The sequence below is a fragment of the Anolis carolinensis genome, chromosome 4 (assembly GCF_035594765.1).
Source record: "Anolis carolinensis isolate JA03-04 chromosome 4, rAnoCar3.1.pri, whole genome shotgun sequence".
Lineage (NCBI taxonomy): Eukaryota > Metazoa > Chordata > Lepidosauria > Squamata > Dactyloidae > Anolis > Anolis carolinensis.
The window spans coordinates 32,587,568-32,611,562 of NC_085844.1; the positions used below are offsets into that span (position 1 = coordinate 32,587,568).

At 39.7% G+C, this 23,995-nt stretch overlaps 1 protein-coding gene across 3 annotated transcripts in view; it reads right to left on the reverse strand.

Annotated features, from left to right (window-relative positions):
• The window catches only part of necab1 (N-terminal EF-hand calcium binding protein 1), a 51,946-nt gene extending 38,355 nt beyond the window's left edge, over positions 1 to 13,591 (reverse strand). Inside the window, exons 1-2 of one of the 3 annotated variants that reach the window (XM_008108407.3) lie at positions 13,232 to 13,591; positions 7,183 to 7,207 (exon numbers count right to left, since the gene is read on the reverse strand). In XM_008108407.3, the coding sequence (XP_008106614.1) occupies positions 7,183 to 7,207; positions 13,232 to 13,345 (139 nt within the window). In that variant the 5' untranslated portion in view covers positions 13,346 to 13,591. The remainder of the gene's footprint in view (positions 1 to 7,182; positions 7,208 to 13,231) is intronic. The other 2 variants (XM_008108406.2, XM_003219560.3) reach the window with 2 other exon arrangements.
• Positions 13,592 to 23,995: the final 10,404 nt, after the last annotated feature.

The window sequence follows — 23,995 nt, forward strand, 5'->3', positions numbered from 1 at the left end:
ATGTTATAGTTACATTGACTCTCTGTCTATTTCTAAGCACCAAACCAATAGGACTAAATTTTGTCATGTAAACCTTTGTGATGGAAATACTCTTCAAGTCACGATGAACCAAATAGCAACTATTTTCCTGCCTGTTTCTATTTGGTGGATTTTTCAGTTTTTAAAATGTATTAGTCTTTTTACTTTTGCTGTATTTATCACTGTCTGAGAATTTTTTCTGAGATGTATTTATCAAACCTAAGTGCATTTCCTGAGATCAAAAAGCACCATCTTAACACAAAGTCCACACTGTGAAATTTATTGTGGCAAGATATTGTGGCTTACAAGTGTGTGTACTTACAAGAAATGATAAACTGTAAGTCTTTACTAAATTGGGTTGGTAATAAGACCGACTTTGTGTTTTATTTTCATTTAATAATCCACTGGTTCTCAAAAGAATTTGAAGAATTACAAAACGAACATAGAAATAAACAAGTTCACCACCCATCACACAACCTCAAACAGAAGTGAGATTCTTTAAAGGAAGAGTGAGAAAACTGCCCACAAAACACCTGAAGATGAAACAAGCAGATTCCTTTTGAAATACTGAATCACATCTCAAACTACCAAAGGCTTCCTGTAACTACAAGAAAAACACACTTTCAGCTCCCCAAAATGTATGATCAAGCACAAAGCTCTGGTATTAGAAAATGATAAAGCATCCTTAGAGGGCTTTATCCAATTTCTCCCAGTAATTTAGAGAGCAGAAGATCCTCATTTTTGTTCTTTGATTCCTCTCAAAGTTCACCTCTTCTAGTGGGTTCATATTCAGAGGGATGATTCATAAAACAAAAACCTTCCCTGAAATGACATTTTCTTCATCCAGATGAAAGTTAACCAAATACAGTATTGTTTGCCTTGGCAACGTAGGTTTCAAGAAATTATTTCACCCACTTTCTTGATCTTACATACTGTCTCTAATGTGTTGCTTAGCATTTCTTAAGTAGCCATAGAAACCTATGTTCAACAAAACTTCCTCCACCTTGCTCCCCGTTGGAGAATAAACAAAACTGTAAAATGCATGTTTTCTTTTCGACGAAAATGGCATTTATCTTTGACAACTTATGCACAAACTGTACTCAGTAAAGTACTTGAGTTTTCTCTGCAGGCTGCTATGTAACACTCAGATCCTAGCCATATTGTCATTAAGTACCATTAAGACAAATAGGTTCACTTAGATGAATGTGACAAAGATCCAAAATTTCAGTAACCTAGTCATGATATATTGAGAAATATAGTCATTTTTTCCCTTAATGTTTTAAAAACATGTTGTAATGAAAAAGGTTGTTTCCCAAAGAAGGAACACGTAGCAATCACCTGGCTTCCAATGAAGTTTGCATGGGATCACTTTCATCTAAGAGCTTAGAATACTTACTTTTTTGAAGTACAAAAAGATAATTTTTTACTTTTTCATTTTTTTTACCTTCCCAAAATAGCAGAAATGAAACAAAAAAATTATTTCACTTATCTGCACTGTGACAGCAGTTTTTCCCAGCTTGGAGGGGGGCATGTACATGTCATGTATCTACTAAATATGAGATTTTTAGTGTGACAAAAAGGTGGTTTCCATTCTTATTTAGCAGTACAAACACTGTTGAATACATCGGAATTTAAAACCAGAGAAAGAAGGAATTCTGCTTTCTCTCTGTACACATGAATGTCTTTAGAATTGCCTCTATGCCTTCTCTCACCTTTTTAATACAGCAGTTAGGCTGCCGGACTAGAACTGTGGACAGCTCCTGTATTTTTAATTATTGTGTGAGTATGGGCATTTTAACCAATGTTGCTTGTCACACAACAAGGTCACAAATCAAAACCTGTTGAAATTCCCATTTCCATTGTTGTTGTGTGCCTTCATATAATTTCCAACATATGGTGACTAAGGCTAATCCATCATGGGGTCTTCTGGAAGTGTATAATTTGCCCAGCATCACCCAGCAGATTTTCATGACTGAATGAGGAATCAAACCCTGGTCTCCAGAGTCATCGCCACTCCCCAGACCACTGCATTATATGGAGTTTTGTCTACATAACCATTCAAAACGTAAGCGCCATCTCCACTTTCCACTCTGACAATCTTAATAGCAGTGTATATGTGTGTACGAGCATGTTCATGTGATGGATGATTGGCACCACAGAGCAGCAATAATGACAACTCTTTATAAAAGAGCATTCTTTCAGGTCAGCAGTTGGGGTCTCAGAGAAACCGTTTCTACTCCTTGTTCCTGAGCTGTAAGCACTTCAAGTGCATTATGGCACCTGATCCATATTTGAGGTTGCAAACGGCTAGTTGGTGCCGTCTATCTCTAGAATGGTGCACTAGGAACAATTTCTCACAGAAAATTAAGAATGCCAATTCAGAAAAGGTAATAAAAATCCAAAATCAGTTCTCTAGCTATTCATCTTAGGAGCAGGCAGAGTTGGTGAAGCTGCCAAGCACATTGTTAGAGGCAAAACAGCAAGTGGTATAAAGGCACAGGAGGCAAGGCTTTATGAAGAGTCTGGGGCGTACAAAATGGTATAGAAAGAAACTGAATGGTACAAAAGCTGCAGAGCAGAAGGAAAACTGAAAAATGATAATGTAGCCCTAAGTACTCACAGGGGAAGCCACTGAAGAAGGGAAATTAGAAGATGAATGCAAACTACAAATCACTGATCGTCTGTCATGAGAATTCTGCCAGATTCAAGCAATATATCAAGAGAAGAAAATCCTCATAGAAACACAATATTCACTTCACCAAAGATGGCCAATGGTCTGGGACCTCAGTGTTTGGTATTAGTATCCATTGTGTCATGATTCCATGTTTTTTTATTATTTAGGATTTCACTATTTGGAAGTATAAAGGAAAAATACTTGTACACTTGTTTTGCTGCTTCATCAACCACAACCCAAAATTCTGGCTCATTTATTCCTAAATATTCCCCCTTCCAATTTTCAGCATCTGCCTCCATTGCATGAAAACTGTGAAATTAAGCTGAGGCATTCTTAGTTCCAAACTAAAAGCCCAGCTAGTATCCTGCTAGCCCATGTTGATTCAGATATTCCAGCTGGAAGTCTTGATATTTGAACTGAGACCAATTTTCTGTAGTAGAATAACCCAGAACTTGAAGCTGCTTTAATACATCTTCTTTACAGTTGGTTGTTCATGAATGCAAAATAATAACTCAATTACTTAGTCAATCATAGGTGGTAGTTGAAGTTATATATGGTTCCATCTTTGAAGACTGTATAATTCCATGCAGGCCTAATCAAAAGTAAACACTGTTGCATACAATGGGAAATACATTCAATTACACCATTAGTCATGGTTTAAAACTAAATGAACACAAAAATCCAATTTCTCAATCAAGTAAATAACCAAAGAAACAAAACTCCTGAATTAGAATGCTCTTATCATTTTCTTGAATCAATTTAATCATCACTTACCAATACACTAGAAGTTTAGATGCCAAAATATGATTCATCCAGACTGGTTTGATGGCAATTGTCATTACTGTGCTTATTCCTTTTTCCCCCTGGTATTTTCCCAGGTATTTTCTCCTGATGCTTTCCCATGGTGAATAACACAACAGTTAACTCCTTAGCGGAATGTGGCCTTTTCCCTATCATCCTCATATATTTTGACACATTTTGAATTCCAGCACTTAAATCGAGCATCTGAAGTCACATTAAAATTGCTACAATATTAGAAAAAAAATTCATCACAGGGTTGAGAAGCAGAGATGTGTTTGATGGGTACAAAAGTCTGCTATGGCAATGTGATTGTTCCTATCAGTTCACTGTGAAGAGTTCTTGAGTTCTTGGACAACACATTCCATCCTACTTCTGGAGAGCCACACATTTCTCATAAGAGTTGCCTATATCAGGAGTACCCCAGACCCTGAGGTCCCTTCCACACAGCTGTATAAAATCCACATTGAACTGGACTCAGATGTGTGGACTCAGATAACTCACTTCAAAACAGATATTGTGGATTATCTGCCTTGATATTCTGGATTATATGACTGTGTGGAAGGGCCCAGAGATCTAGACAACTAGGAATGAGTCTGTTGTTGTTATCGAGAGCTATCATTGTGATGTGTTAGGAAGCAGGTCCTGGTATTATTACATGAGTTAACCCACAATGATGTCATTGAGCAGAGTTGTACATCATTTTCCATTCAAGTAAAACAATAAATAAACAAATGAGCAAACATGGACGCACATCTTTCAATGCAATGCTGTCACTCTGAGATTTTTCCCCCCCTTTGCTCTGAGAACTGGAGAAGAGAGGTGAGTCCCTTGTTGAAATGTGGGAACCCTACTCCTTACTCCAATGCCACACAGAAACACTCATTGAAGTAAGAGTAAGATCATAGGCTCTCTTCTACTTTTGGCAGCTCAAGAGCAATCTTGGTTCCACTCCATCACCAAATTGACTGAAAAATTAGAAAGGCCACCCCTGGATGCCTCCAAGCATATCTATGCTTTTGTAACACAACATTCAGATAATACATCTAGCTTTGTTTCTGAGGAGTGGGGTAGCCTGCAGCAGGTCCCAGGAGTGGGCAATTCCTTCCAGAGCTTATGCATCCTTGCCTGAATTAAAAAGGTTCTTAGATTAATTTGTCCAGAGGAAGCAATCTTTTCATTCCTTCAGTTGTTTCCCCCTTTTCTTGGAACATAGTCATTTTCCCTTGAATAAAACAAATTATATTGACCTCATGTATTTGCCACCATCCCTGCTGTGCCTTTCATCAGTCCTTAATTACTGCATTTTCAATGCTTTGCCTTCAGGAGTGTTATTAGAAAGAAATGTAAGTACAGCACAGGTGCTCCTTCTCTCTACTAAATTTCTGTCTGCACTTAATAATTCTACTTTTCTGTGGCTTCTGGAAAGAGAAGATTTTTGCTTGGGGATAGGGTTGCCGTAAGTTGGAGTTGACTTGAAGGCAAAAAAACAAAACATATTCCTGGTCTGGTGTAATTTAGAAGTCAAATCTAACCTGTCGCATACTTATTATAAGGTTCTCTTGGCAAGATTTATTCAGAGGAGCTTTGACATTGTCTTCCTCTAGGGCTCACCCAGTGGATTACCACGGCTAGCCCAATACTGAAACAACTACATCACACTGATTCTGTTTTGAATTACAACACCCCATATTTCACAACCATTATATGGAAATCATTTTTGTATCTTGACAGTATCAGACTCCATCTGAGATATTTATATCTCTTTTCCTGTCTGTAATGAATAGAATAAAACACAAATATAATAGATTGTTATGTATTTCTGTAAACTGCCTGGTGCTATAATATCACCATTTATTTATTTCCATTTGTTTTGGTAAACAAGATGGTACCATAGATGAATCTCTTGGCATCATGAGGATCCTTGTCTCACATGAAGGAACTGGGTCCAACTGCATAACCTCATCCTATTCTGTCAACATTATTTAACCAATTTACAATACCATAAAATTGCCAGCAGCCTGTGGAAGGACTGAGGAAATAATACCATCAAGGACTCGTTGTCACTAGTGGACCGTGAAGCAGCAGCTCCCCCTGTGGCCGGAATCAAGCATACCCTCATGAAAGCCAGAAGCTGAAAAATGATAAATTGCCTGTGTGTGTGTCTATATGTCGTATGTCTAATGCCACTGAACATTTGCCATGTATATGTGCATTATAATCCGCCCTGAGTCCCCTTCGGGGTGATAAGGGCAGAATATAAATACTGTAAACAAATAAATAAATCATAGAATTGTGCTTGAAGACCTAGAGAAGTGTTCTTTACAGAGATTTCCAGAGACGTGTTCTCCCTAGGAATTGTCAGGGGAATGATGGGGTGCAGAGTGGATTCCAAAATTCATCATCCCAGTCTCACCTCCTTCTCCAGACTTTATTCCCATGCGGAGAATCAGCACTGGTCAAGAAACACTCCAGCAGGCGAAGGGGTCAGTTGAAAATCAACTGTTGTTAAACTTTATTTACAAATCTATTTACAGTTTGCATTTCTCGGCTTCAGAGCATAGCATTCATAGTCCATCTCCAGCTAATGCTCAACGCCGAACACACACACTAACAGAAGACACTCCCCTGCATTCCACAGACCAAGAAGGAAGTCCCATTGGTCCTGTGATACGTCAATCAAAGCAGGTTCTTATTAACTCCATAGTTACTGAAATGCCTTGCCGAAAACTCACACAGAAGGCATTTCTAAAAGCCTAGATTGATTTTAACATTTCACACAATTCACAATACCCTGACAGGAATCTCTAGATCCTGACCCTATGATCAATATTCAGCAGAAGTTGACTATACAGTCTCCCTGGAGGCTCTAGAGATTCCTGAACAGAACATATTAATCAAATCTCCAAAATTTAAATCCGCAGATGTGGAGAGCCAACTGTACATGTAAAACATAAGGTGAACATCATATACCATTAACGCCCTTTTGCCATACTCAGAGAAAACAGTTCACATTTGGGGCTAACTTGATCTGGATGTCCACACTTTGGAGCAGCACAGAGAATATTCTCCATTGTTCCCTCCCTGACTATATGTGTAATGGTTGGACAGATGAAGGATCTGCCCCCAAAAGATTTAAAGTTCAGGTAGGATTATACAGGGAAATATTATCTTTGTGGGAGCTTTATATCTGTATAATATGCTTTGGATTGAAACGGTACATTCATTCTTAAACTTATGTTCTTCCTGAGTTTAGAAAAGTTACTTATTTGGACTACAATGTATAGAATCCTTTGGAGGGCATGAACACTGGATAATCCTGTTGTGCCAGAAAAGGATCATAGGGTGAATTAGAGAAAAAAGTATTATTATTTCTTTATATGTTTTGCTTGCTGGAGAATTCTAGGAGTTTTACACCAAAAAAAACAAAAAAACAAACACTCAAAATCTATTCCATATTATTAACATATTTAGCTACCAACACCCCACAGATAAATTAATTCCACTGGGGACACCATTTACAATCAGTACTGTAGAAAGTTGATTCTGGAACAGATTCATCAGTCACATATTATAATGATTTGTGAAGCCATAAAAAGCCGAAGGCACAAGAAACAGAACTATGTTCCACTGTACATCTTACGATTTATTGATGTGATTCTTCCAAAACACAGACAAATAGTAGGACTTACCATTTTTGTCTGCTCTTCTCAGTATCTGAAAAAATAAAAATAAACAAGGTTTGCAGTTAGTTCTTTGCAGCTAGGATAGATTGAGTCCACTGAGAGGACAACACATTGTTTTGTACTACGGATTCCGTAAATCTTGGTCAGTATGGCCAATAGACAGGTATTATGAGATTTGTAGTCCAAATTTTCTGAGGAGCATTAGGTTGCCTCCTTTTCAGTACAGGTAATATTTCTGAGGAAGATGAACTTTAGAAGTAACACTATTTTATGGCTAAATCTAAAGTGCATCTAACCTGACTGATGTATCAATCTCTTAAATTGAGTTGTGGCATCCAACTACTGATTGTGCTATCATTCCTGCATCCTTTTGCTGTCACAGTAGAAAGCTGATATTTCATCCTGAGATATATAAAGTCACATATTAGATTCCTTACATGAATGCAAAGAACCCTAAGGATTGCTGTATCACATCATTTGGAAATGTTGTGGTGCCCATAAACAACCTCTAAATCATAGTGGGTCTTTGTATGTTTTGCTAAAAGTTGAAATGAATTAACAGACACAAAAAAACTCTTCAAACAAAATCTCAACTGAATGCTGATTGGTTTTCATGGGATGTCCACCAAATATTTATATAGCATTTCCAAGATTTAATTTTAACATATTTGTTGTTTATTCATTCAGTTGTTTCCAACTCTTTGTGGCCTCATGGACCAGTCCACGCCAGAGCTTCCTGTTGGCCGTCACCGCCCCCAGTTCCTTCAAGGTCAAACCAATTACTTCAATGATACCATCCATCCATCTTGCCCTTGGTTGGCCCCTCTTCCTTTTTCCATCCATTTTCCCCAACATCATGATCTTTTCCAAGCTTTCCTGTCTTCTCATGATGTGGCCAAAATACTTCAACTTTGCCTCTAATATCCTTCCTTCCATTGAGCAGCCAGGCATTATTTCCTGGAAGATGGACTGGTTGGATCTTCTTACGGTCCAAGGCACTCTCAGGATTTTTCTCCAGCGCCAAAGTTCAAAAGCATCTATCTTCCTTCGCTCAGCCTTCCTTATGATCCAGCTCTCGTAATCATAGGTTACTATGGGGAATACCATTGCTTTCATTGCCAGTGTGATGTCTCTGCTCTTCACTATTTTATCGAGCTTGGCCATTGATCTTCTCCCAAGAAGTAAGTGTCTTCTGATTTCCTGGCTACAGTCTGCATCTGCAGTGATCTTCGTGCCTAGAAATATAAAGTCTGTCACTGCCTCCATGTTTTCTCCCTCTATTTGCCATTTATCAATCGGTCTGGTTGCCATAATCTTGGTTTTCTTGATGTTTAGCTGCAGACCGGCTTTTGCACTTTCTTCTTCCACCTTGGTGATAAGGCTTCTCAGTTCCTCCTGACTTTCAGCCATCAGAGTGGTATCATCTGCATATCTAAGGTTGTTAATGTTTCCTCCAGCAATTTTAACTCCAGCCTTGGATTCGCATGATATGTTCTGTGTACAAGTTGAATAGGTAAGGCAAAAGTATAGAGCTCCTTTCCCAATCTTGAACCAGTCTGTTGTTCCGTGGTCTGTTACAATCTAACTTTACTAATTAATGTAACAACAGACACACAGTGGTATTTACTGTTGAACAAGAAGCTGACAACTGACAGTTTATGTGGTTTTACATTTGTTGTTTTGTAATTGTTTCCAGCCTATGGTGATCCTACGGAGAACCTATCCTGTGGTTCCTCAGAGGGGATTTTCCTCTTAGGCTGAGAGAGTGGGACTTACCCAAGGTCTCCTTCCAAAGTCCTAGTTAAATACTCAAACCACTATGCCACTCTGGCTATTGCAATTTATTGGCTGCCAAAATCAAAACAACCAAAAGATGTTAAAAAGTCTGAAACGGTTCAGTTTTAAAAGCAAACACTCATTCAAAATCGGATGCATGTTATCATTTAGTACAGAACTGATAGAGAGGTGACTCATCCTTAATCAAATGCCAATAATCTCTGTAGATCACCCTTCCCAAAACTGAGAGCCCCATCAGGGTGGAAAGCCGGAATAAGTACAAGATTTGTATCTTGTGCAGTTTGGTGGCTCACCTCAGAGTTACCTCTATGTGGTATGTTTAGGATAGGGACCTTGGAACTCTTTGAAAAAAGAGTACCTTCATATTTGCAGGATTCAAAGACATAGCTGTGTTAGTCTAGGGGAGCATCTACACTGTAGAATTAATGCAGTTTGTCACATCTTTAACTGCCATGGTTCGATGTTATGGAGGCCTGGGAGCTGTAGTTTGGTGAGGCATTAGCACTTTGGTAGGAAAGGTAAAACTCAAATCCTATACTTCCATAGCATTCAGCTATAGCAGTTAAAGTGGTCTCAAACTGCATCAGTTCTACTGTGAGATGCAAATGTAGACTGCAAAAGCTTATTCTGCTAACTTTGTGCTCTCAATTTTTCTCTAATGTGCGACAAGATCCATTTCTATAATGGCAGGCAGGGAATTTTCATTTTGCCTACTTGTATTTACATTGACACAATAATGAAAATACAGAATGCACAGCATTAAGGTAACAAAAGTCTCCAAGTGAAACAAGGAAACAAACTGGCTACCATGAAAACAAAATAATAAATGAATGTTACAAAACCAAGTGAATGTATTTATTTAGCTTTGAAAAGCTCACTATATATCAAACAAAACCCAAATATATAAATGAATGGAAATATTCCTACTTTGTTACTTTAAAAACATAACACAGGCAGCCCTCCCTTTCCACAATGCTGTATCTATGGATTCAACTATTTACAGTTTGAAGATATTCAAAAACAAAATGTCAAAAACCAAAAATTGATGTTGCCATTTTATATAAGGGACACCATTTTATTACACCACTGTTTACTATGGGACTTGTGTATTCATGGATTTTGGTATCCATGGTGAGTCCTCGAACCAAACTCCAGTGGATAACAAAAGCTCATTGTGCTCTCAAAAAAAATATGACAATATTGTTCAACCAAGTTTGAGGGGTAAAGAATCAGGTGCAGGGCATAGTTGAGAAGGGCAAATTGCCTGTCCCAACCCTTTTCATGCAATATCCTTAAATATACAGAACCTTACAAGCTGAATGAATACTTAGAATGCTTTCCACATGTTCCTTGTAGATTAATCCTAAACCAATACGCACAGTTTATATTGCAGGCAACTGTTGAATGGAAGAACAAATCTACAAAAGATATCCTAAACACCATCTCTCTTTTTTGTGTTCTCTTCTTGGTCATTGAATAATTACAATAATGTAGCTAAATAGAGAAACACACAATCAAGTTCTCCTGACAGATGGCTTAACTTGTGATCCTCCCCCCTTCCCCAATTCCACAATCCATACTTTAGGATCCAAATGTTAAAAGAATAATTTGATATGATGAATTCCTTAAGCTTGCCATGCTCCTGTGTGCTTTTCCCTTTATCTTTTTTCTTGAACATTTCATTAAATTGTGTAATAGTACATTGGACATTTACAGCATTTATGTACACACACAATCAGTGCAGCAAACAGGAAAAAAAAGGAACAAAGGAAAAGAAAATAATCAGAAATACACATTGGGCTGAGGGAATGGTTGTTTTAAGGAGTTCTAGAATGAGCAACTTAAACAAACACTGAGCCAAGACATTTTAATTTTTAATAAGAAATATAGAATGGGGTTGCTGTGAGTTTTCTGGGCTGTATGGCCATATGACAGAAGCATTCTCTCTTGAAGTTTTGCCCATATCTATGGCAGGCATTCTCAGAAGCTGTGAGGTATATAAACCTCACTTGCCTAGTTTCCAATATATCTGTGGGAAGTTCAGGAGGGAGAAAGAACTCTTGACTGTTTGAGGCAAGTGTGAATGTTGCAATTAATCACCTTGATTAGCATTGAAAAGCCTTGCAGCTTCAAAGCCTGGCTGATTCCTGTGTGGGGGAATCCTTTATTGAGAGGTGTTAGCTGGCCCTGATTGTTTTATCTGGAATTCCCCTGTTTTCAGAGTGTTGATCTTTAGTTACTAACATGCTTGTGGATTTTGATGGCTTCTCTGTGTAAACATGGTGGTTGTTAGAGTGGTCCAGCATTTCTGTGTTTCAAATAATATGGTTCATCAAGTGCTCTGCTATGGCTGACTTGCCTTCTCTGGTTGAGCTAGTCTGTAGTGCCTTTCATGTTCCTTGATTTGTGTTTGGGTGCTGGGTTTAGTGGTCCAAAGACAAATCAAGGAACACGAAAGGCATTTTCAGACTAACTCAACCAGAGAAGTCAGCCATAGCAGAGCACTTTATGGACCAGCCTGGACACAGCCTATTATTTGACAAAACAAAAATTCTGGACCACTCTAACAACCACTATGTCAGACTACACAGAGAAGCCATTGCAATCCACAAGCATGTGGGCAATTTCAACAGAAAGGAGGAAACCATGAAAATGAACAAAATCTGGCCACCAGTATTTAAAAACCCTCTAAAATCAGGACAGTGAAAACAGAGGAATTCCAGACATGAAACAATCAGGGCCAGCTAACACCTCCCAGCACAGGATTCCCTCAGGCAGGAATCAGCCAGGCTTTGAAGCTGGAAGGCTATTCAATGCTAATCAAGGTGGCCAATTGAAACATTCACACTTGCCTCAAACAGACAAGAGTTCTTTCTCCCACCCTGGACATTATTCCACAGATATATAAACCTCAGTGGCCTAGTTTCCAACAGACCTCACAACCTCTGAGGATGCCTGCTACAGATGTGGGTGAAATGTCAGGAGAGACTGCTTCTGGAACATGCTAATACAGCATGGTCAATTCACAGCAACCCAGTGATTCCAGCCATGAAAGCCTTTGACAACAAATTAGCAGTACACATTGGGCTGGGAGAATGGGATGTTTTAAAGGGTTCTAGAATGAACAACTTAAACAAACACTGAGCCAAGACATTTTAATTTTTAAAAATACAGTAGAGTCTCACTTATTCAACATAAACGGGCTGGCAGAATGTTGGATAAGTGAATATGTTGGATAATAAGGAGGGATTAAGGAAACGCCTATTAAACTTCAAATTAGGTTATGATTTTACAAATGAAGCACCAAAACATCATGTTATACAACAAATTTGACAGAAAAAGTAGTTCAATGTGCAGTAATGCTATGTAGTAATTACTGTATTTACGAATTTAGCACCAAAATATCACGATGTTTTGAAATCATTGACTACAAAATGTGTTGAATAATCCAGAACGTTGGATAAGTGAGACTCTACTGTAGATACAGAATTGTAGAGTTGGAAAAGACTATAAGGGCCATCCAGTCCAAACCCCCTATAGCAGATAATGTCCTGGTACTGGAGACCAGGCCTGCAGCGAGCGGGGTTTTTTAGGGGTTCAATTCCCCCCCCCCCGAAATTTTTCAGGTTATAAAAAAAAACCTGGTTTACTCATGAATTTTAACTGGTTAACTAAATCCCCATGCTAAATCTATGAGACGCAAAACATTAAGAGTCCCTGCAGGCACTATCTCAAACAGATATTGACAGGTTTGTAGCGGGGGTGGGGGGTGCCAGGGGTTCAAACCCCCCTCCCGAAATTTTTTAAAAAAACCGATTTTTTTTCTGGCTACGGCCCAGCTGGAGACTACAACACCCATTCTCCTCATCAACTTGCCTACTAAATCATAGAATCAGAGCTTGAAGAGACCACAAGGACCATCCAGTCCGACTTCATGCCACGCAGGAAGACACCATCAAAGCTCTCCTGACAGGTGGCCATCCAGCCTCTGCTTAAAAACCTTCAGAGAAGGAGAAACGAGCATTACACAAAATATCATCACCACCATGAACCACACGTGCCACTGTGCTCAGCACATCACCTTTTGAATAAGCCTTATGAGATTCATGGGGTGGCTGTAAATAGTCCATTATTAGCACTTTCAAGGGAGAGAGAAACACACATGCACACAGACAAAACAAATGCTGCTCAAGGGAAGGAGAAGGAGCACAGGCAGGCGAGGAAGGTGCGGGCGTCCCATGAACCCCGTTGCGCTTACATCCTGGAAGATGGAGAGCCCTTTGGTCATGGTCAAGGCGGAGCGGGGGGCCTCGGGGTTGCTCGAGGAGGAGGAGGAAGGCGAGGGGGCTTCTCCCCCACTCCCTGCATCCATGCCGGCTTCTTCGGAGGCTGCGGCTGCGCTTCAACCGGGATGGGAGCCGCCCAGGGCTGTCCGCGCTTCCCTGGTTTTGGAGGAAAGACTTTCCCCTCCCAGGCAGCTCCCTTCGCTCCTCGGCGCCTTTCCCTGCGTCAGGCGCGCCTCTCTCTCGCCTTCGCCCCCCAACATCCACTTTGTCACCAGCCCCTACAGGCACTATTCCAACGTGTCTCTGGAATATGAAATGTGCACTCGTCAGGGAACCTAGAACTGATTTTTTTTTTCTCAAAAAAGTTAACACAGGCAGCAGGTTGTTTCAGGTAGAGCGTCGCTTATCCAGAATCCAAAATACTCCTGAATCCAAAATTGTCCCTGAAGGTCTTTGCTTTCTGAAGGTGTGCAGACTTTGTTTTTCTAAATTGTTGATCATATTGTAAAAAAATTACATTCAGGCTATTTAGATTAGGGCACCATAATTTAAAAAATGTATTGACAAGCTGGAATGTCTAAGGTAAAAGTAAAGGTAAAGGTTTTCCCCTGACGTTAAGTTCAGTCATGTCCGACTCTGGGGGTTGGTGCTCATCTCCATTTCTAAGCCGAAGAGCCGGCGTTGTCCATAGACACCTCCAAGGTCATGTGGCCAGCATGACTGCATGGAACGCTGTTACCTTCCCGCCAGAGCGGTACCTATTGATCTACTCACATTGGCATGTTTTTGAACTGCTAGGTTGGCAGGAGCTAGAGCTAACAGCGGGCTCTCACTCCGCTCCCGGGGCTTGAACCTGGGACCTTTCGATCTCCAGCTCAGTGCTTTTACACACTCTGCCACCGGGGCTCCTATTTAGATTAGGGCACCATAATTTAAAAAATGTATTGACAAGCTGGAATGCCTAAGGTAAAGGTAAAGGTTTCCCCTGACGTTGAGTCCAGTCATGTCCAACTCTGGGGGTTGGTGCTCATTTCCATTTCTAAGCTGAAGAGCCGGCATTGTCCATAGACACCTCCAAAGTCATGTGGCCAGCATGACTGCATGGAACGCCGTTACCTTCCCGCTGGAGCAGTACCTATTGATCTACTCACATTGGCATGTTTTCGAACTGCTAGGTTGGCAGAAGCTGGAGCTAATAGCAGGCACTCACTCCGCTCCCAAGATTTGAATCTGGGACCTTGGGCACCATATTTTAAGAAATGTATTGACAAGCTGGAATGCCTACAAAGAAGGAAAGACACAAAACGATCAAAAGTTTGGAAGCCAAGCCCTAAGAGGAGTCTTCTGTATAGCCTGGAGAAATGAAGGTTGAGAGGGGTTGGAAATAGCAACCTCCCAAGCCTTTCACTATTTATTTGTTGAGATATCTATCTATCTATCTATCTATCTATCTATCTATCTATCTATCTGTCTATCTTTCTCAACAAATAAATAGTGAAAGGCTTGGGAAGTTGCTATTTCCAACCCCTCTCAACCTTCACACACACACACACACACACACACACACATATTTATATATATATCTGTGCTAACCTGTATTCTATGTGTATGTTGATTTGCCAGTTTGCCTGTACCTCTTTGGTGTGGAAGGGGTTATAGACATGTGATTGTACTGAGCATGTTCAGACTCAGGACTCCATTTTGTATTCAGTCCACTTTACACCTCAATGGAAGTGGATGTGTGTTGCTGTTTGGATCTCAGTAGAGAAGTATGACTTATGGACTTCAGTGAGTACAACTATAACTAAAGACTATGGATTATTGATTAAGAATGATACCCTGTGTACTCAACACACAGAGAGAACTACATCCTATTTATAACTGAACTTTAATGAGAAATGTGCCTGTATGGTGAATTAATACAAGATGTTTGTGACTAAACAAAATACGTTACTTTTCAAAGAAGACTTTGTTTTTTTTAAAAAAAAATCTGAGTGCATATTTTAAACTAAGAGGTTTCAAGGGAGTGTATATCTTTTGGGCAACTGAAACTGCAACTTCAACTTCAACTTCAAAGAAACAACCATCCTCTGCTAGCCAAATATATTTTTGTAGTGGCATGTCCTTGGCAGTTCAGAGACATGGTTTTTCAGTTTAACAGCTGAGTTACCTGTGTGCTTATGAATATCACTTGTTCTAAGGGCTGATTTTTAACAAGATTGTGCTGTTTTTGACTAGTGGTTTTTAAAAGGTAGTCACATGTTCATAGAGATTCACATTTGCCAAACGGATATGACATAATTTTTCCTTTTTAATAAGGTTATGATTGCCATTTATTTCCAAAAGGATATGTGCCGAGAGGCTGGGTGCAGTTATTTCCAATAAGAGGGGACATTGTAGCCATGTTTAAATCTTTGAAAGGATGTCATATTGAGGAGGGGGAAAGTTGGTTTTCTGTGGCTCTAGAGACTAGGATACAGAGCAATTAATTTAAATTACGGGGAAAGAGATTACACCTAAACATTAGGAAGGACTTTCTCATGGTAAGAGCTGTTTGACAGTGGAATATGTTGTCTGGGAGTGTGTTGGAGTCTCCTTCTCTGGAGCTTTTAAAATGGAGCCTGGATGGCCATCTATTGGGAGTGCTTTGATTGTGTGCTCCTGCAGGGCAAAATGGGATTGGACTGGATGTCCCTTGGGGTCCCTTCCAACTTTATGATTCGATAATGTGTATATGAAACCTATATTACTATCCCCAGTGGATATGATGGTCATGATGTATGTACTACAGAAGGAGTAGCAGTTTTAATGTTTGTCTTGGACTCTAAGGGATTAGGATTTGAATCTTCCCTTAGCCATGGAAATCCACTGGGTGATCATGGGCAAGTCACACTCTCTCAGGTGGCAATGGTTGCCTAGAATCAATCAGACTCAGACAGGAGGCACATAACAACAACAACACTGCAGAGGGTTCCTGTTAAGCAAAGATGGACAAATTGTGCTCCCGAGGTGCTGTTGTTTGTTTTTAATTTATAACATGTCTTTTTTCCAACAAGGGACACAAGGCTGCTTATAGCAAAGTTAAAAATCAGACACAGTTAAAATCTGATAATACAATGAAAATAAACAAATACATTCACTTTCATATGAAATACCCATAATTTACAAACACCTAAAATCATTTAAAAGGATGTCCTAATAACCACTGTTTTACATAGCCCTAAAACGGAATAAGAGGGAATAAAAGGAACTGCAATATCATAATTTCTCACCATGATATGATGGGAGCTGCAGTGCTGCTTTCACAAGATCCTTGGAGGCCTTTAAACAGTAGTTGGATAGCCACCCTCCAGAATTACTTTACCTGTGTCTATTTCTCCATGTCTGGAATCTGAACAAGGCCTCGTGGAAGATCTGTTACAGTTTATTCAGAGCTGCAGGTGCTGGAAAATTGGGTCAGGTTCTGAGTCAGGTTTATTGCCCTCTTGAAATCACCTTCTCCGAGCTACTATTTAAAGCTTGGAATCATTACTTATGTGGTCTAAATCTCTCAGCTAGCATAGCCACTAGAGAAATAGGGGAAATCTCTTGGCACCATAGTGTGGATGGAAAGAAATATAAATATCATATTACCTGCTTTTTCTTCTACTGGGAAAGCAGTGTGTGTGTGTGTGTTCTTTCAATGAGAAAAAGAGCATATATCAAAACATTGATACTGATGCTGTCCATTTTCTTGTACCCATTTTAATTGGCAGGGGGGGGGGGATGCACAGGATCCAATCAAATCTCATGTAATTTGACAATATTGCAAGATACAGGTTGTGCTTTTCTTCCACCTTGCCCTGCAACATTCTTTCTTGTCTCCCTGGTCTCACCTTTTCCTGTGGTCTAATGAACATAAGCCAATGTATGGTAAAGTAGAAGGCAGAAGGAAAAGAGGAAGACATTGTGGATTGAATCGACAAAGGAGGCCCTTGTTCTGCATGGCCCGAGCAAGGCTGTTGATGGTAGGATGACTTGGAGGTTTCTCATTTATGATGTTGCCATGTCAAAGTAGATTTCATGGCTGTAAATAAAATTCATATTAAAATGCGTTACTGTCAGAGACAGAACAAGAGAGCTTACTGGTGAGATTTCCTCTAAAAATGCTCCTGCTGTAGCTATACTCAGCAAAATGTAGAACAGAATTGTTGCCCTCTTTTCCTACCAGTAACCCATAGTCAGAGGAGGGATTTTGTTGCCTCTATACTCCATGTGTATGGAGACCCTCCATAGGGCTGGTAGAGATAGGGGAAAAGGGGAGAGGTCCACTGGGTGAGCAGAAGTCAGCTTGGGCAAACTGATACATAGCTGTTGCCAGAAATTAATTGACTCGTTGTTCAGGTGTTCATCTTGGTATCTGTAAGGATACGATGCTTGTTTATAAAGCTATTGTCCTTCCAACTGTGTTGTATGCCTGTGAAATATGGATAGTCTACAAATGTCACTTTCATCTTCTGGAAAGATTTCCTCAGTTTTGTCTCTGGAAAATCTTGCAAAAATCTTGGGAAGAACAGGCAGACAAACATCAGTGATCTGGAAGAAGAAAAGACCACCAGCACTGAAACGATGATTCTCCTCCACCAAGTTTTCTGGACTGGCCATGTTGTCCAAATGCCTGATCACTGTCTCCCAGAACAGTTACTTTATTCTCAGCTTAAGAATGGAAAATTGAATGTCAGTGGACAGCAAAAGAGATTTAAAGATGAGCTGAAAACTAACCTTAAAAATGTGGCATAAACTCTGATAACTGGGAAGTTCTAGCCCTTGAGTGATCTAACTGGAGGTCAGCTGTTACCAACAGTGCTGTGGATTTTGAAAAGGCATAAATGGAGGGTGAAAGGGAGAAATATGCCAAGATGAAGGCACATCAAGAAAGCCCTTTTCACGACTGGCTTCTATCTGGAAATGTATATCCTCACTGTAAAAGACCATGCAGATCCAGAATAGGTCTCTACAATCATTTGCAGACCCATTGCCAAGACCCTACACTTAAAAGACAATCATATTCAGCCATGAGTGATTGCCTATTATGATGTTCAGGGGGAAAAATGAATTGCTTACTAGATTTTTCAGAATGAGTTTAAACCTGTTTACATCCCAGGTGGAATCATACAACTTGCTGCTATTGTTGTTATTACTGTTGTTGATCACTGACATCCTATCAGCGGTGGGATCAGTGTAACACAACTGCCATCAGGCTTAATTTCAGATCTGGCTGACTTTTTTGTGTACAGGCAGCTGTGTCTTTTTTGAACATTATGTCCTCTCTGTGGTGGCATTGCCTGGCCATTCCATTTGCCAGCTTTTAATTGGCTACTGTGGCTTGAAACTATGGCAGCCACTTGCTGTGCAGACATTAGGAAGCGGTGATGCTTGTCTCCATGCTGTGAAATGTTTTGCTATCTGCTTTCAAATATCTATCTGGCCACCAGGACTAGATGAACATAACATTCATATTTCTTACTTTCCATGTCTCCTCCTCCTCCTCCTTCTCTCTTTTGGTATATAGCTTTCTCTGGCTTCCGCGTTAATGATGAGACTAAACAGATAATTGCAGGACTTGTTTTTTTCTGTAATGCAGATTTCAAAAGCTTATTTTGCTTACTTGCAGATAGTCTTGAATTGTTACATGTGAAATGTAAATGAAGCCAAGTTGTCTTGGCTTTCAAGACTTTGAAAGCATTGCCAAGCCTCTGATGATCCCCCAAGAAATTATGTTCTGTGGCAGTATAAGAAACAGCCAAATAAGCATATTTATTTATGAAGTAAAATATTATAGTCTGCCTAATATTGGAGGATCTTGGGATGTCATACAATAAAACTATTTTTTTCAATTTGAAATAGTTTTTTTAAAAAAAGACAAAATGGTCTACACATAGTAAAGATAAAGGCTTCTCCTTGACATTGAGTCTAGTCGAGTCTGACTCTGGGGTGGTGGTGCTCATCTCAATTTTCTATGCTGAAGAGCCGGCATTGTCCGTAGACGCCTCCAAGGTCATGTGGCCGGCATGACTGCATGGAGCGCCATTACCTTTCCACTGAAGCGGTATCTATTGATTTATTCACATTTCCATGTTTTCAAAGTGCTAGTTTGGCAGAAGCTGGGGCTAACAGTGGGAGCTCACTCCGCTCCCCGGATTCGAACCATCTACCTTTCAGTCAGCAAGTTTAGCAGCTCAGCAGTTTACTCTGCTGTGCCACCAGGGTGCTCCTACACAAATTAAACAATTTTTTAAATTAATGTTTTTATTGTAAACACAGGTATAATAATATCAAAGTCAGTCACCATTTCAAAATACATACAGAATGTTGTTCTCTTACTATTCTTAACATTGCTGGTTCCACCTTTATCTCCCACTTGTGTCTATTGATATTACTCTCCCTCCACCCCACCCCCCACCAGTTGAACTGGAAAAAGGGTAATGATTTCTTAAAAGAGGGATCTGTGTCTTAATCTAGGAATTCTTTTTCTTTCCATTACTTTTGGAAAGTCAGTCATTATGCTGCATTTTAGTGTGGGAAGTAGTCCCTGCAAATTAGCAAAAGACCTTTGCTATTGTTTTGTTATTCCCTCCAGATAGACATCTACTATTCAGTGTCCAAGTTAGGACTGAAAGAAAAAAGGGGATTTTAAAGGGAGAATGTGTTGATAAGTATTTTCCACTCTACTTAAGAAAGCAGAAAGGTGATTCTGCCTTCTCTCTGCAACAAACCAAAACCCACTCCATCCTTTTCACTTCAGAAAGGCTTGTTAGGAGGTTCAGTGAGCTCTGTCCTATGTTCCAATCAGCCAAGTCATGCAGGGACCAGCTGGCTCAAGTGTAAGCGTGGTTGGGAAGTTAATTCAGTCCAGGTCAATCACAGAGTCTTCAGCAGGATTGTGGGAGAAGCCATAACTGGCTGATTCGGAAGCTGTTAAGCAAGTTAGTAGTCACAGAATCAAAGTCATATAGTTGGAAGAGACCACATGGGCTATCTAGGGCCAACCCTCTGCCATGCAGGAAAAGCACAATCAAAGTACCCCTGACAGATGGCCATTCTCTGTTTAAAAGCCCCCAAAAGAGATTCCACCACACTTTGAGGCAGTGAGTTCCACTGCTGAACAGCTCTTACAGTCAGAAAATTCTTCCTAATGTTCAATTGGAATCTCCTTTCCTGTAATTTGAAATCATTGCTCTAAGTCCTAGTCTCCAGGGCAGCAGAAAACAAGTCTGCTCCACCTCCTTATGACAACTTTTCACATATTTATACATGGCTATCATGTCTCCTCCCAACCTTCTCTTTTTCAGGCTAAAAATACCCAGCTCTTTGAGCTGCTCCTCATTTTAGTTGCCCTCCTCTGGACACCTTCCAGTTTGTCAATATCTCTTTTAAATTGTTGTGCTCAGAATTGGACACAGTATTCCAGGTGACGTATGATCAAAGCAGAATAGAGAGGTACCATGTCTTCCCTCGATCTAGACACTATACTCCTTCTGATGCAGCCCAAAATCCCATTGGCTTTTTTAGCTGCAGCATCACATGGTGTGATCATGTCCAACTTGTTATCCACAAAGACTCCAGATAAACAAACCTAGCAAGACGGAAACCAGAGTCATAAACTCTAGCCAGTCCAAAGTTAGGAAAACACAACACTGGAAAAGTGCTGCTAGTTATCAAGAAGCAGGGTTGAAAATACCAAAGCTGCCAGGGAGTGATTAGGATATTTATGGACAGGTATTTAAACACCAGGTTGTCTAAATTAGGTCAGCATTCCCTATTTAATCAACTCTGGGAACAAAACAATTGCTCTTTGTCTCTTTATTGCTTGATGAATGATGGTAATAAGTCTTAGCCTCTTGCTGTGGTATAAGACCTCCCTTAGCTCTTCAAACTTAGAAAGGCCATCATTATGATTTCAGATTCATGGCAATCTGTCTCCTCCTTTCTGTCTGAATCATCTGACTCTAAAGGGTGAATTATGATGGGCTTCTGGGGGAAGAGGTAGAAGAGAGAGAGTTGAAAGTTCCCTTCCATACCTTTTATACCACTGCACAGTCAGCCTCAAGAAGTAATACAGGATTATGTTTTCACAAGTGCATGTGTTTGTGTTTCAGTGGCAAGTGGTGGCATCCATATCAGTGGGTGGTGCATCCACTCTTGTTTTTAGCCTGAGCATTGAACTAGCTCTTTAAGTGCTGGATTGATTTAGCGGATAGTGTTCAGCACCTTGAACAACTCTTTTAAATTCAAATTACAAGCCAAAGAGGAGGAGGAAGAGGAGGAGGAGGAGGAGGAGGAGGAGGAGGAGGAGATTTCTATCCTGTTCTATATCAAAAAAATCTCTAGGAGGCACACACAATAAATCAATATAAAAGCAATCTAAAATGATAGCAATAATTTAAATAGACTAAAATATATTAAACATATTTTAAAATGAAAACAGATATAAATGTTTAAAATTGTTTAAAAATACCTGCTTAAGCATTTTTAAGGATATCAGTGGAGCCCAAAGGCTTTGATAAATAGCCACATTTTTACTTTGCTCTTAAAGGAAATCAGCTCTGGCATTAATCAGCTCTCCAAAGAGATTGCGTGCCACAGTTGGGATACCACAGCTGAAAATACCCTTATTCACATCATCATACAGTGTACTGATCTCAGTGGTAGCACAAATCCCACTCCCATAGATCTCTGTCCAGAGACATGCGCATATGGGACTCATGGTGAATCCTTGTACAAAATTTAACAAGACACTGCCATGGAAATCACTCATGGCTACTGTTTTGTGTGTGCATTTAAGTGGGATAATCTCATTTGCCTACTTTTCCCCCCTACAGCTTGTCAGGTCATTAAGTTCCAATTTAGGGAGGGAAAAAAGGAATACTATGCCAAAATCTTCAGACTGTACAGCCTATTTGAAACAAGAAGCAAGAAGCTAGCATGTAATGATTTTGTTCTTCCAGATGGAAAAAAGAGCACTACCATTAAACTGAACATGAAATTGACTGTTTCATAACTAAAGTGCTATGTATACTTACCAGAGCTCTTTGAAAGACTCCCTTTCAGCTGAGCAAATTTAAACAATCTCCATCTGTAATAAGACAACCAAATCATTTCTTAATGGTTGCCGGTTTGTATGCTTCTAAAATGACTGAAAAATGCACTGTATAATAGCCACATCAAAAAACAACCTGGGACACCCTGAAGGACCATATCCTTTTTCTTGCCTTGGGTTGTGTAGAAAAAATGGTACAGAAAGTTAGGAATAAGAGAGAATATGCTTGTAAGAAGGAATAAATATTTTTTCTCTGTTTCCCCTTCTTGCTTTTTATTTTTTAAAAGAAATAAATATTAATTATAGGTCTCCCAAATGTCCCACTGTTCTTTCCTCTGCCTCTGCCCTTCCCTCCAGAAAAAATTGCTTATTTGTTTTAAGGCCTGCATTTAAATTGCCTTCAGCAAAACATCTATTGTGTTCCTATCAAAGTAAGAATCATGTTATGTACATATCTTCTGGGTCTCAGTGATGGACTCCAGGAAGTCCCTCTTATTAGCCTTCTGCATTGGGCTCCCAAGCATTTCAGAATTTTTTTCATACTGTAAAAGACCAGTAGGAGCGTTTCACCAGTCTTGTGATCATAGGAGTTGCCCTTCATTTACATCCAGATTTCCTCTGCATGGTGAACACTCCAGTAAGTCCCTTTTTCTTTCTTTGATGGAAAAAGATAAGCGGAGATACCATGACTTCCTTTCAGTTATTTTTGTTGAGCATTGCCTTTCTTCTTGGACAAACTGGAAAAACTTACCAAAGGTAAGATACCATTCTGAAAATTTTGAAGATGATTTCATTGCAAGACAATTCTGCAGGTTTTGAAGTAAGCTCTTTTGAAATCAATGGAGCATACTTCTGTTTGTTTAAAAATCCCCCCATCCAATCTTTTGGGTTTAAACAAATGCAAGTTTGTACAAATTTAATCAATTAATCAATTCAGCAACTGAAATCACTTTTTTTTTTTTTTGCTATTTGGGGGATTTTTAATTTTTTGTTCAGCAGAGGGCATGGCTTGTATTCAGTTTCTATTCTGCTCTGACATCTATCCAGACATACTTGTGTATAATAGTTTGGTAAGATTTCAAAATTAATAATCTCAAGAAGTGATAATAAAACTTCTGTATCTAAGATGCCCTCTTCTGGTTCCAAGAGAGAATTGTTACAATTGTCCTGAAGGAACAAATTTAGTCTGTGAGTCTCACTGCACTTTAAAGATAGGAGAGCTTTTTGATACAATAAGTATGCAGACGTTGTATAGATTTTTGAGATGCCAGAAAATTATCTTAATGGATTCACATGGTTTGTTATTTGTCTTCCAGTTGTTTCTGACCTAACCTACTCTAAGGCAAACATTTTACAGGGTTTTGTTCGGGGGGGGGGGGGGGGGGTTGCCTCTCCCTTCCTCTGAAGCTGAAAAAGTATGACTTGCCCAAAGTCAATCGGTAGATTTCCATGGTGGAACTAGAATTCAAAATTAGGAGTACTTCTACACTGTAGAAGTAATTCAGTCTGAAACCACGTTTGCTGCCATGGCCCAATGTTGTGGAATCGTGGGAGTTGTAGTTTCATGAAACACCATTGTTCTTTAGCAGAGACTGCTAAAGACCTTGTAAAGCTACATCTCCCATGATTCCATAGAATTGAGCCATGACAGACAAAA